This window comes from Thamnophis elegans, chromosome 3 (genome assembly GCF_009769535.1).
Source record: "Thamnophis elegans isolate rThaEle1 chromosome 3, rThaEle1.pri, whole genome shotgun sequence".
Lineage (NCBI taxonomy): Eukaryota > Metazoa > Chordata > Lepidosauria > Squamata > Colubridae > Thamnophis > Thamnophis elegans.
Genome location: NC_045543.1, coordinates 37,049,395 through 37,063,867, shown reverse-complemented (window position 1 = coordinate 37,063,867; position 14,473 = coordinate 37,049,395). Strand labels below are relative to the sequence as shown.

The window sequence follows — 14,473 nt, the reverse complement described above, 5'->3', positions numbered from 1 at the left end:
TTTTCTCCAGACATTTTCTGTTCTATAAGACCAGTCATCCTACCCTAACCAGAACTAATTATTAATTTATTTTGTTTTTGTTCCTAGGATACCTTTGATATTAGGATTCTAATGGCCAAATCTGTTAAATACACCGTAAACTTCTTAGATGCCAAAGAAGCAGATTTGCACAGGTAATCTTTTCTCCAAAAAATTAAAGACTCTGATCCCACTGTGATGTTGGAGAACTTATATTTCCTTTAGAAATGTTATGTTTGTTTTACATTAGTAAGACTTGTTTTTAATTAGATGCCAAAATATCAACCATCATAATTATAGTCAATAATTTTCTATAGCACATTGGCAAACTTTTGCAGTTATCTTTTCACCTCACTTGGTGATATAACTTCCCTTCTTCCCTGCACTTCCCATTCGGAATCTATACAGATGAGCCATCATAGGCTTACAGTTTGGGAATCTGCCATAAAAAGTAGTCTAAACCTCATCTTTTGTGAATTTTCATTCATTACTTTGGAGTTAATAGAACCTTTCCCTGAAATATTTTCCATGCTGATCCAGAACTGACCCAAAATAGATCATGCTTCTGCTTAGCCTCTTTCTCTTACACTGGGGTTGTGGATTTTGCCCTGGTGAAGGTGTCTATATCAAACATACTTTGCTTGTAGGAAGCCAAGACTTATTTGCTCAGTATCTTGCAGAAATAGGTTTTGAGTACTCATCATGCTGGATTATTTGAATTGCTGTAGATTAGGTGCTGATGGGGTCATTTTCAATGCTTGTCTGCTGAATTTGTCATTTCTTAGAAAGTCTAAAAATAGTCCATCCCCTAAATAGGACCCATATTATTTAGCTGCCTGTTTTCAATCCATGTAGGTTTCTTTTGGGATCAAAATTGGAACCTAGTTGATAAATCTGAGCTATCAGCATAGATAAACATTTAACATAGAATTATTGTGCATAATATTTGTTTTATGATCTTTTTATCTTGAAATATAAATGTGTACATTTAAATTGAAATAGGAATTAAGAACCAGTCTTTTTTAAAAGAAAGATTTCTTTAATCCAGATTTTCTCAACCTTGGCAACTTTAAGATGTGTGACTATCTGGGAAATACTGGAATTGACATCAACACATCTTAAGGTCACGAAGAGTAAGAAACACTTGTTTAATCAAATAACACTTCAAGGAAAATTATTACTCTCTTTGTCAAAATGACAAATGGCAACATAAGCCAATCTGAGTCTCTGAAGTGTGCAGTGAGAATTCTTCTGTGTTGGGAAAGTTCTGAATACAATTCTCAGCATTGCTCCAGACTATAATGTTTGACTTGAGTAATTGTGCCTTATATACTGCGTGAAAGGGGTTATTATATTCCTAGTATGTAATGTGCACTATATGTTGTCTATGTATATAGAACAATGTGTCTACAAGAAATTAGTTTCATGCAACTCACTGTGACTTTTATTTTCCAGGATAGAAATTCCATTCAAATTCCACATGCTACATTCAGGATTAGTCCATGGGTTGGCTTTCTGGTTTGACGTAGCCTTCATTGGTTCAGTGTAAGTGTGGACAAATATGTGCTTTCCTACCATCAAGTGTTAACTTAATTATTATTACAATCTTGTATAACATTAACTTGAACATGCCAGATTACAATAGCAACTATAAATGACAATTATTTTTTGATTTGTGTCCTATGACTAAATATGTGAAAAATAAAGAAAAGAAAGAAAATGTGCATTTTTGCATTTTCTTTCTTATTGTTCTTATTTGGAAATGAAGAGTTTCCTAATCCAATATTATTTATCTCAAGACTGATTAAAGTTGTGTTATTTGACCCTAAATCTGTGCACCTAATAAGTTACATATGAATTTCTAATGTATGTTATATTGGCTTGCACAAACAATTGTGCAGCTGAATCTGTTTTTAAAACTACAGTAAATATTTGAAAGATGGACTATGGATTCATGAAGCTTCTACTCTTGACTTTTGTCTCTATCCTTCTATTAGAATGACTGTTTGGCTTTCAACTGCTCCCACAGAACCTCTTACCCACTGGTATCAAGTTCGGTGCCTGTTTCAGTCTCCGCTTTTTGCTAAGGCTGGTGACACCCTCTCAGGAACATGCCTCCTCATTGCCAACAAGAGGTAAGATGTGAGGAATCATGTTGAGGAAATGAGCAAGCGTCCTCAAAGTAACTTGTCAAAGTGGCTAAGAGTCTAATGCAGATATGTCAAATTCAAGGCCCACAGGCCAGATCCAGCCTATGATGTGTTTAGATCTGGCCCACAAGCAGACTACTAGTAGTAGGAGATTGAGTAGTTACCTCCTCGCTTCTTTGGGTGCTTTGTCAGTGGCAGCAGCACTAGCAGAGGATAAGCATGCGTGGAGCTATGTGGCAGCTGTAAACGCAGGGGTCAGGCAGCCACAGAATGGGACAGAGACCAGGTAGCCTAGCTCGGTAGGCATGGCTGCGTGGTCGCAGCCAGGTCACTGCGACTAGATTGGTGTGGCTTGCTCGATGTGGCCTGTTCGATACCGCTTACTGGGCACAGCCAATTCGGGAGGGCTGAGTCAGTACAGAATAAGTTGCACCGACTAACTCAACATGGGGACAACTCAGTGTCCCACAAGCTCATTGTTTCCCCAAACTGCTGGCAGCCAAGCATGTGCATGCATTCCACGTTTGGGGATTTTTATGCACAGAGGAAGGAGACGGCCTTCTCCCCAAGCCCAGGCATGATTGGCAGTTTGCTAGCTCAGATGTGGATAAAAGTCTCCAAGTTTGGAATGTGTGTGTGTGTGCATGTGCACAGCATGCCAAAGGAGAAGTTCTCCCAGTCCCAGACATGGTTGCATTTCCCTGTCCAGTGCGCCCTCCCAGCAAAGCAGATGGTTCTTGAAAAGCAGCAAGCTATACTTGTGTATTCATGAAATAAAATAGGGTAGGCTTACATAAAATTAGTTATTTATTTACAATTATTGCACTTTCTAGATTAAATAGTTTAGCAGAAAATGTTTGGTCTTTTCTATAATACTTTAGAAGAGCAGTGGCTGAAATTGGTTCTAGTGTCTCTTATATTTCCTTTTTAAATCAAATTCACAATTGTTTTCTCTCATCTTTCAATACATTCAGGATCTCCATTAGCTAATTGTCATAAAGGATAACTAGATGACTATTCACCATACCGCTTATTCTTCTTTTTCAGACAGAGTTATGACATAAGTATTGTCGCTCAAGTGGATCAAACAGGCTCTAAATCCAGCAATCTTCTTGACCTGAAAAATCCCTTTTTCAGGTACCATACTGAATTTTTTATATGTATCTTTACTTCTCTGTGTGAGTGAGAGAGTATAGGTCTGTGGTCTGGAAATGGGGTGTCTAAAAGAAGAGACTACTCTAATATATTATCAAGCAGAAAGAACCAAAATACAAATTTTAGCTATATATCCAACAAATATATTTAAAATCTGTAATTAAAAAAACTTTTATATTATTAGCCAAAAGGTATAGGAGCAATTAAAAGCTTTGGTTTAAGGTAAGACTATTAATATTATTCTAATGTTTTACTTATGCTTCAAAACCTTGGAAACTGGACTTTAGATCAAAGTATGAGTCGGTTCAGTTTTATATGTGATGAGGGATTAATAAAATACAGTTTACATTAATACTGTCAACTATCCAACTCGGTAAGACAGCAAAAGAACCTCCTGGGACATTTTTTTTAGCAAAGTATGAACATTCCATATAGGTACAGAAATAGAAAAGCCACTTCTAACTATTTCGCACAGAAACGGTGTAGGAAAACTTTCCCCTTTCCCCCCTAGTCCTCCCAATGTCCATTTTCACCAATCATTTGCATGCACTTTGTTTTGGGAGTGATCTGTCTGCCTTGGACATTCCCAGCCAGTTATCTTGTGGTGTTGACTGAGTCTGTTTCAGGTTTCCAGTCAGCACACTTGAATTCCAAATTTTGTTCCAATGCCTTCCCTCCCTCCTCCTGTAACTGTTGTCTGGTTGCAAGTGGGGTTGCCGACCCTCCACAAAGAAGATTAATCCTACAAGGAAACAAATACACGTGTTATTATACCATGATCTCTTTGCACTAATTATCCTATCGGTGTTGGTCCAGGTACCTAGCATGGAACCTCTTGATGAGTCTAGAGCAGAGGTGTCAAACTGGCGGTCCGTGGACCAGATGTGTCACACGCAGGCCACCCCAGCTCTGCAAATGGGAAAAACACCATGAAATGTCACATGACGGTAACGTGGCACGGCAAGTTTGACACCTGTGGTCTAGGGGTATGGATTTTCATTGCCGTCACCCATTCTGCCTCTGCCAAGGGAAACCCCTTCCATAAGACTAAATATTGCAACTTCCCTTTGTAGCATTAAGAGTCAAGAATATCCTTGATCTTTCTCCTTCTATCCATCTAGGGAGGGGGAGGCTCAATGAACAGCCTCAGCGGTGAGCTACGGAAGGGCTTTAACAAACTACAGTGAAACACTGGGTGAATGCGCTTGAGGTTTTTTGGCAATTTCAATTCCACCATCACCGGATTCACAAGCCGGCTGATAGGGAAAGGACCTATGTATTTAGGCCCCAACCTCTTGCAGGGCTACCCCAACTGCAAGAACCTCATGGACAGGTACACCTCATTTCCTATTCTAAACTCCTTCTCAGGTGGTCTCTTCTTGTCAGCTTGTCTCTTCTGCTCTTCCCATGCTGCTTCTAATGCTTTGCGCACCAAGAGCCAGATGGTTTTCAAAGTACATATCCATTCAGTCAATGAAGTTGACAAAGAGTTCTCTTGAGGGAACTCTAGCATAGGCAAAAATTCCGTATCGATAGCCAGTCGAAAGGGGGTAAACCCGGTGCTGTTATGTAGTGTTATTCTGTGCCACCTCAGCGAAGGGCAGAAGTTCATCCCAATTGTCTTGCTGGTAGTTCATGTATCATCGAAGATATTGCTCAAAGACTACATTCGTACGTTCACAGGTGCCATTGTTCAGAGGTGCCATTCATTTGAGGATGCTGGGCAGAGCTAAGATCCTGGGAGGACCCTAACAAGCTCGGGAACTCTCGCCAGTACTTTGATTTGAATTGCACTCCCCAATCTGAGATCATGCATTTCAGAACACTATGCAGTTGGTAATTGTGCTGTACAAAAAGTCTAGCTAGGGATCAAGTAAAAGATCCTCTGACACACCACAAAGTGGACTTGCTTAGAGAATAAGTTTGTAATGACCCAGTTCACTGTATTCCTACCGTTTTCCAGCAACTCCCCAGGAAAGTCCATAGATATATCCCTCGAGGGAGTCATAGAGCTGGCCACAGTTTGTAACAGTCCTGGAGGCTTGCCAGGCAGCCTCTTAACTGAAGCACAAACAGGGCAGCTGGCTACCTAGTCTTCTATGTCTTTCTTCACCCGCGCCACCAAAACTGTCGCTTTATGAGATGAAAGGTTTGTACAAATCCAAAATGTCCTGCTGCCTTCTCATCATGGCTCCGCTGCAATACTAAGATCATTGGCTTGATGCGATGTATAGTTTGCTCCCCGTCCATGCCAATCCGTCCCTCAAGGACAGCTCACATTTGTATTGTTGAAACCACTCATCCCCTGCTAAGGCTACTATTAGTGGTTGTGTTAGATTTTTGGTCAGCTATGATGGCAATGCTTCTTGCTGTCTCATGAGGGCCAGCGCTGTTACTTGTTCTGAAGGAATGATGGAATTGACAACCTCCTCTTGAGCACTGTTGTTCTGTGGCATTTGGGAGGATGTCTGCCAAGAAATGTTGCCCTCCCAGTAGATAGCGGAGTGAAGTTGAAGTGATTGAAGTATTGGCACTATTGTACTTGGGAGACAACTTTCCAGGAGCCTTCAGTGTTTCTAGATTCTTGTGGTCCATCCACGCCTCAAAAGGAATCTTACTGCCTTCCAAGAATTGCCTCTAGGTTAGGGGAGCCCAGCTGACTGCTTAGGCTTCCTTTTCCCAGGTACCCCATCGTCTCTCAGTCTCCGAAAGCTTGCAGGACGTTCATAGCTGCAACTCTCCTTTTGCATTCTTCTGGAGCAGCACCACCCTCAAGGCCACATCACTGGCATCTGCTTATATGACAAAGAGCTCATCTAGGTCAGTGTGCTTTAGGACCGGTTTGGCAGCGAAAAGATGCGTTAGTTTCTCAAATGCGGCTTGGCACTCTTTAGTGACCAGTTCAGGATGAACTGGGCTTGGCTTCCCCTTTCATCTTCAACAAATGCATGATCAGTATGAGTGAATGTGGGGATGAATTGATGAATTCAAATTAGATCACCAGGACCTGATGGAATACACCCAGAGTTCTAAAGCGGCTGGCAGATGTCATCTCAGAACCACTGTACCACATCTTTCAAAAATCCTGGAGAACCAGGGAACTACCAGAGGACTGGAAAAGAGTTGATGTGATTCCCATCTTTAAAAAAGGTGGGGGGGGGGAACAGACCCGGGAAACTACATACCAATCAGCCTAACATCAATACAGAGAAGATACTGGAAAAGATAATAAAAAAACAGATCTGCCAACAACAAGAAATGAGTAAAGTAATAACTAGCAGTCAGCACGGATTCGTTAAAAACAGATCATGCCAAACCAATCATATTTCGTTGTTCAACATAGTGACAAAATTAGTAGACCAGTGAAATACTGTGGACATAATACAGTATATATATATTTCAGCAAGGCCTGCTGAAGTCTAAATATAGACTTATACTGGGAGGTAGGGCGGGTTCCTGTTTGGGTGGGGGTTGGACTAGATGATCTACAGTATAAGGTCCCTTCTAACTCTGTTAATCTGTTAAAAGAAAAGAATTAGCAATAGAAGTTTGCAAAGTTGAGAAAACTCAGCAATTGTTTCTTCATTTGCAGGGCCTCCCACTGTAATATCACCCATATCTTCCCAGAATCCATCTCAATACAAGTGCTCATGCAGGATGTAATTTATCAGCTGCATGAACACTGCTGGGGCCCCCTGTAGCCCAAACAGCATCAGGAACTGGTAGCAGCCCAGGGGGGCAGTTAAACATCATTTTCTATTCATTCCATTTCTTAATTCTCGATAATATGCCTCCTTCAAGTCCAGCTTCCCTTTGCGAGCTGCCCCAACATGTTCTTCATCAAAGGGAAGGGGTACATATTTTCCATACATATAGAGTTTAGTTGATGCACAACCTAAGGGACCCATTATGGGGCTGCCATCCTCGATCCTGACCAGCTGAATGAAACCCCCAACTAAATTTTTGTCTATGAAAATGGAGCTCCTTGATCTCTCTGAGTGTCATTGACTATAGTTTTGGCTTTGGTAACTTGGCCCCAGGCAAATCTCAATTGCACAGTCTGTGGGGCAATGGGGTGGAAGTATGTCAGGTGTTTTTTCACTAAAGTTTTCAGCCAGATTGCAATTCTCTTTAGGAATCAGCAGCTCTAAGCTATCTACTCCCTCTAGTTTATTGGCATTTCTGCTTCCGCTTTCTTAATCGCAGGCATGTGGCAGCTTCTTTGCATTTTCACTAACTGTTGCAGGTTGGATATTTTCTTTCGCACCTGCCATTTGTTTCTATACCCAGTCAATAGATGGGCTCCATTTTTTCCACCACGCCAGGCCTAGGATCATGGCCTCTGTTATCTCAGGGGCCATGATAAATTGAATAAACTCTGTGTGGTTTATTACTGTGGTTTTCAGTTTCATAGGCTTGGTTAGGGAGGTCTCTGGAACCCTGCCTGCTTCTTTAGCTTCCTTAGCCTTATCCCTAGCTTCTCTATGACTTGGCGGCTGACCAGGGATCCAACAGTATCGAGTCCAACAGGACTATAACCCTGAGGAGGAGATTGAAATCTCTGCCCTAGTAGTCATAGGGATGATGGGGTCACTTAACATTGGGTCGTCTTTTCCTTCGCTGTCACTTTCATAGAAGACTGGCCGCGTCTTGGCAGGGATCGGAGTTTCCTCTCCTTTGTTGGATGGATGCTCTATGAGTTGTTGCCCTGCACACGTTTTTTCCCTTGGCTTTTGTGGAGTCTTATTCTTGTGTTGGCTAGGAGGCGGGGTAGCAGTCATTGGTCATGGTGCAAGACACTTGGAGGCTCAGTGCCCTTCCTTACTACAGCAAAAGCAGCCACCAAATTTCTGATGGATCTTCCTCCTCTGGCTGGAGGCCCTTTTCCCCCTCAAGGAACCACTTGCTTCCCTGCTGGCCAGTGTTCGTGGAATTCCCATCAGGCCGATCTCAACCTCAATGGCCACATAGTACTATACTTGCAGGTCGTGTGGCACCCTCCCTCCCCGGGGTAGGCAATTCTGGTACAGTTCCTTGTTCAGTCCCTCTTGGAAATGGCAGACTATTTTCTCAAGTGACTGGCCAGGCAGCAGAAATCTTGAATGTACTCTGTTATTCGTCATTTCTACTGTTTCAGGGCATGGATATGGGCTTGAGTCCCGGACCACCATGGGGTCTTCAAACTGCTCCCTCAGGGCTTGCATGAAGAGGTCGAGGTCATCCAGGTTGGGGGCATTTTCATTATGCAACAACATCAACCATTCCAAAGGTTGACTATGATGACATGGATCCAGGCCATGTCATCGGGGTACATTGCTCCATGTGGTACCAGGCTTGAGCCAGGAAATGGGCTAGGTGGCTTGGGCACCCATTGAAACAGGCCACAGGAGGAATGGCATTCCTTCTATACCAGGACTAATCCCTAGGGCGGAATTCCAGTTGTCACCACCAGTGCTGAGTTTCCAGCCATGGCTACTTGTGCTGGAGCCCCAACCCCATCTTTGAACCAACTTACGAGTATTTCCTCTGGCCAGTCAGTCTACGTGGCAAGTCAAGTCACAAAATTCTTCGATGTACTTGGAGACTGGGCAGCACCCCTGTCTGATATGCTTTATGTGGTCTCTAGCCTTGTGGTCAACTAGGAAGTCCTCAAATCTCAGTCTCAGGGCTGTCATGAAGCAGTTAAAATTGCAGAGCTCCAGTGTTTCTGAACTATGGAGGTTCACCATCCAATGTGCAGCTGACCCTTCTAGAACCAGTGTGACAACCCTGACTTCGGCACCTTCTGTATGGAGGTCCCTCCCATACTCCTACATGTAGGTCAGTACATATGCAAGAAAAAATCCCAGTTGCTGCAAATTTGATGGCTTCCGTTCTAAGGGTGGAAGCCACCTCCTGTCAAGTCGCAAGCCTTGCTTTGCGTTGAGATATCTCCTGGGCGGATCTTCCATGGTGGCAGTGGGTTCACCAGTAGCCCCTGCAATTTCAGTAGATGCCCCTGGTGTTGGGGATCCCCTTTGTTCATCGGTAGCCTCCTTTTGCACTCCTACCTCATCCACAGCGTAAGCTGGGGCACCCTGGATCAGCATGCCGTAGATGGCCTCCCTCAGGAGTTAGTTGGACTGGTCTGGGGCTTCTTCCAGTTTGTCGTAGTCGTAGAGGTCTTTCATCTCCTGCTTCCAGTTAGGTTGGCGGCTCCCACAGGTGACATCCTTGGTTCTGCCGCCCCAGCCTTCCTTCTTCCCAATGCTGATGGACCGCCTCGGCTTGGCAGTGGTGCTTGAGACAATGTTCTCAATTCAGACATTGAGGGCCTCCTCTGCTTGGGTTTTGGGGAGTGGGGGTTCTCTCCTAGCCTTCACCTTCTTTATGGTTGCTGCCCTGGGCAGACATGGTGTGCACAATCCCCACAATAGGGCTGTTATCTCTCTGGGTTGACCAGTTTGCAGTTCCTGCCAATGTTCCTTCCCTCTCGAATCTTCCCAAGGAAGCAGGACTCTTGAAACTGAGGTTGTTCCAAAAGGAGCTTTTAAGGAAAGGCTTGTGATAACAAGAGGTCTAGGTAGGAACTAAATTTTCCCACTTATCAGCAATTTAAAGCAGTGCAAACAAAATTCCTCCCATGGTACAGCAATGCAGGAAATGGAAACAAACTTCATATAGAGAACTCTACAAGAAGTAAATAAAAACAGAAACTTCATATAGAGATCCCTCCAATCCTCCCTACTCCCACCAGAATGCCAGTGTCCCAACAGAAATATATAGGATCTGACAACTTGTACCTTGCCGAATACCCTTTCCATTCTCTCATCTAAGTCATTTATGAAGATATTGAAGAGTACTGGACCTAAGACAGAACCGCTTACTTACTTCCCTGTAGATGTAGTAACATTAAAATAGCAATAGCAATAGCAATAGCAGTGGACTTATATACCGCTTCATAGGCCTTTCAGGCCTCTCTAAGCGGTTTACAGAGAGTCAGCATATTGCCCCCAACAATCTGGGTCCTCATTTTACCCACCTCGGAAGGATGGAAGGCTGAGTCAACCCTGAGCCAGTGAGATTTGAACCGCTGACCTGCTGATCTAGCAGTAGCCTGCAGTGCTGCATTTAACCACTGCGCCACCTTGGCTCTTGAGTATGAGTATCAAACTCATTGAGTATGTTTTATCAGCCAGTTACAAATCCATCTGATGGTGATGCTGTCTATTCCACATTTTTCTAGTTTACCAAGAAGTTGGGTGTGGTCTACTTTGTCAAAGGTCTTGCTGAAGTTTAAATATGTTATGTCCACAGCATTTCACTGGTCTCCTAATTGTCACTTTGTCAAAGAATGAAATAAGATTGGTTGGCACGATCTGTTTTTAATAAACCCATACTTACTTCCAGCTATAACTTGATTTGTTTGTTGATGTTCAAAGATTTTTTTTCAATTATTTTTTCCAGTATCTTCCAAGGTATTGATGTTAGGCTGATTGGTCTGCAGTTTCCTTCCTGTCCCTCCCTTTTTTTAAAGATGGGAATCATATTAGCCCTTTTCCAATCCTCAGGTACTTCCCCAGTGGCTCCAGGATTTTTGAAAGATACTCCTTCATAACTCGGGTGTAATCCATCAGGTCCCGGTTATTTATCAGACAGGTGTTCTTTAACCATTTTCTTGCTTATTTTAATTTTTATTTCTAGTCTGTCTTTTACAATTATGGTAGGTTGGGCTATACTTTCTTTTTTGTGTGAAGACTAATGCAAAGAAAGAGTTAAGGACCTCTGCTTTCTCTCTACTGCCTATTACTTTCTTGCCATTTTCTCTCTTAGTGTTCAATTGTTTAGTGTGTTCAACTGTTTCATAGACTTTTTTCTTATTATTTATATGTTGAAAAAAAAATTTTTTATTATCTTCGACATTTGTTGCAAATCTTTGTTCATTCTGAGCCTTTGCTTTCCTCACTTCATCTTTGCATATTCGGGCTATCTGCTGATATTCTGCCTTAGTTATGTGTCCCTCTTTCCATTTTTGTACTTATCGTTTTTGTCTTTTAGTTTTTCAGTTTTGTGCAACCATGCTGGTTTCTTTTTGGATTTCTTGTTTTTCTTTTTTAGTGGTGTTGTGTTGGTTTCACATGAACTACTAGTACTGCTTTTAAAAACCTTAGTAGGTGCACACCTAAAATACTACATCCAGTTTTGGTCACCACATTATTAAAAAGGTTGTTGAGACTTTGGAAAAAGTTCAGAGCAACAAAAATGATTAGGGGCCTAGAGACTAAAACATTTGATGAACAGTTGCAGGAATTGGATATGGCTAGTCTAGTGAAAAGAAGGACCAGGGGTGACATGTCAGCAGTGTTCCAATATCTGAAGGGCTGCCACAAAGAATTGTGGGTCAACCTATTTTCCAAAGCATCCAAAAGGAAGACAAGAAACAATGGATGGAAGTTAAATCAAAGAGAGATTCAACCTAGAACTAAGCAAATATTTCCTGACAATGTTCAACCAGTGGAACAGTTTGCCTTCAGAAATTGTGAGTGCCCCATCACAGGTGGTTTTTAAAAGAAGAGACTGGACAGCCATTTGTCTGAAATGGTATAGGGTTTCCTGCTTGAACAGAGGATTGGACTAGAAGACCTTAAAGTTCCTTCCAACTCTGATATTCTATATTTTTACCACTGAATTGCATTTTGTTGTATAGTGCCCAGTGTTCAAATCTGTCAAGATTATTCTGAATCTTGAGTTTATTTTCCAAAGTGTTAGTTATTCCCTCCAGCTTGGTATCATCTACAAATTTGATGGGCAACCTTCTGTCCCTCAACCAGTTCATTTGTAAGAATATTGAAGAGTACTGGGCCTAAGACAGTATTCTTCCTTTCGTGTAGATGTAGTTTCATTAAGGCAAACCTGGGCATTTTACAGCCTACAGGCCACATTGAGTCCTTTGACTGTTCCTGGGCAGCCTGCTATGCAGGTGGGTAGCGGGGGAGCAGCAGCCCTCCCCAACGCTTCCAGTTTTTCATATGGTTCTTTGGGAAAATTAATAGCCAGCGAATTGCTAGTCTGCTTTTCATAAACCCATGTAGCTTCTAGTAATTGCCATGTTTGTTTCTAGGGGCCCATAAATCAGCTGCTTGATTATCTTTTCCAGGATTTTTTTAGATATTCATGTTTTTTGTTAATGTTAATTAACTTTACAGTCCTCTAGTAGTTTCCCCATATTCCAGGAGATCTGAAAGAGATATTTTAGTGGTTCTGAGATCACATCTGGCAGTCCCTTTGAAACCCTGGCATGTAATCCGTCTGGTCCCGATATTTGTTTAGAGTAGATAGGTGTTTTCTTAACCATTTTCTTGCCTATTTTGATTTGTATTCCTATTCTGTCTTCTGCGTTGCTGATGTTGTTAGGTTGGATTCTTTTTTCCTTTTGCGTGACAATAGATATAACGAATGAGAATCAGTTCTGGGACAGTTATACTGGAGTAATTTTTACTAACAGAGAAAAAGTGTTAGAGGAAGTTGAAGCTGCAGGAACTTTGGAGGAGAGTGACCATGTCATATTGGAATTTGATATAATGCAGACACAAGCAACAACATAACAACCAGTGTCTTAGACTTTAAAAGAGCTGTTTTTAACAAACATATAGCTTGGGAAGGATTTCATGGCTGAAAATTTTAAAGGGGGAAAAAACTCAAGAAGTTTGGGAAACTCTGAAAAATATGATTATAAAAGCCCAGTCTAGATCAATACCACTGAAAAAGAAAAATAAGAAATTCAAGAAGAAACCAGCATGGTTGCACAAAGAACTCTGATAAACTGGAAAGGGGAAAAAAAGGAGAAGTATAAAAATTGGAGAGAGGGAGAAATAACTAAGGCAGAATACCAGCAAGTAGCCTGAATCTGCAAAGATGAATTCAGGAAAGCTAAGGCTCAGAATGAAGCAAGACTTACAACAAATGTCAATAATAATAATAATAATAATAATAATAATAATAATAATAATAATAATAATAAGCCCCTGGGTGGGGCCTGACTAGTAACCAATGCCAAATCCGGCAAAACAACTGGCCGCTGTGATACAATTGTATAATAATAATAATAATAATAATAATAATAATAATTCTTTAAACATGTAAAAAACAAGAAAAAGTCAAGGAAACTAATGGTCCAATAATGAGAGAAGATGGCAAAGAAATGAAGGCAGCTGAGAGAAGCAGAGGTGCTTTCTATTTGCAACTGTCATCATTTTATATATATATATATGTGTGTATGTGTATATGTATATGTATATATATATAATGTGTGTATATATATAGTGTATGTGTGTGTGTGTGTGTGTGTGTGTGTGTATATATATATATATATATATATATATATATATATATATATATAATGTGTGTGTGTGTATGTATATATATATATATAATGTGTGTGTGTAGGTTGGTGTGTATGTGTGGGTGTGTGTGTGTGGGTGTATATACATACATACATACATACATACATATATATACACCAACCTACTAAAAGCAGAACCATAAAAGGAATACAAATTAAAATAAGCAAGAAAATAAGTAAGATAACACCTATCCACCCTAGACAAGTTCAAATCACCAGTATCTGACAGATTACATCCCAGAGTTCTAATAAAATGGCAGACACGATCTCTGAAGCATTGAAGCCTGACATCATGGGAATACATGGGAAAATCCTGGAAAAGATAATCAAGCAACAGATCTGCAAACACTTAGAAGCAAACAAAGTTATAACCAGAAGCAAACATGCCAAAGAAGTCTTACTTCATTGTTTGACAAAGTGACTTAATTAGTGGATTAGGAAATGCTGTGGAAATAGTATACTTGGAATAAACATTTGACAAAGTAGACCACAACCTATTCTTTGTAAACTAGAAAAATGTGGGATAAACACCATCACCAGCAGATGGATTTATACCCAGCGGACAAACTGCATTCAACATGTAGTTTTTAATGGAACTACATCTACATGGAGGGAGATAAACATTGGGGTACCCCAAGGTATCCATGCAGATTTGGGCTGTTTGCCGGTAGAATTGTTTTTAAATGTCAGGGCTACTGTGCATTTAAAAAAAACAAAAGGATATTGAATTGGAATTCAACTGCATTCCCTTGTCTCATTGTGTGAATAC

The 14,473-nt window shown here is 41.2% G+C and overlaps 1 protein-coding gene across 6 annotated transcripts in view; it reads left to right on the top strand.

Moving 5' to 3' along the window:
- The window catches only part of CARM1 (coactivator associated arginine methyltransferase 1), a 77,943-nt gene that overhangs the window by 55,621 nt on the left and 7,849 nt on the right, over positions 1-14,473 (top strand). For all 6 annotated transcript variants that reach the window (XM_032213739.1, XM_032213740.1, XM_032213738.1 and 3 more), the window contains 4 exons: positions 88-173; positions 1,474-1,563; positions 2,016-2,153; positions 3,216-3,305. In XM_032213739.1, the coding sequence (XP_032069630.1) occupies positions 88-173; positions 1,474-1,563; positions 2,016-2,153; positions 3,216-3,305 (404 nt within the window). The remainder of the gene's footprint in view (positions 1-87; positions 174-1,473; positions 1,564-2,015; positions 2,154-3,215; positions 3,306-14,473) is intronic.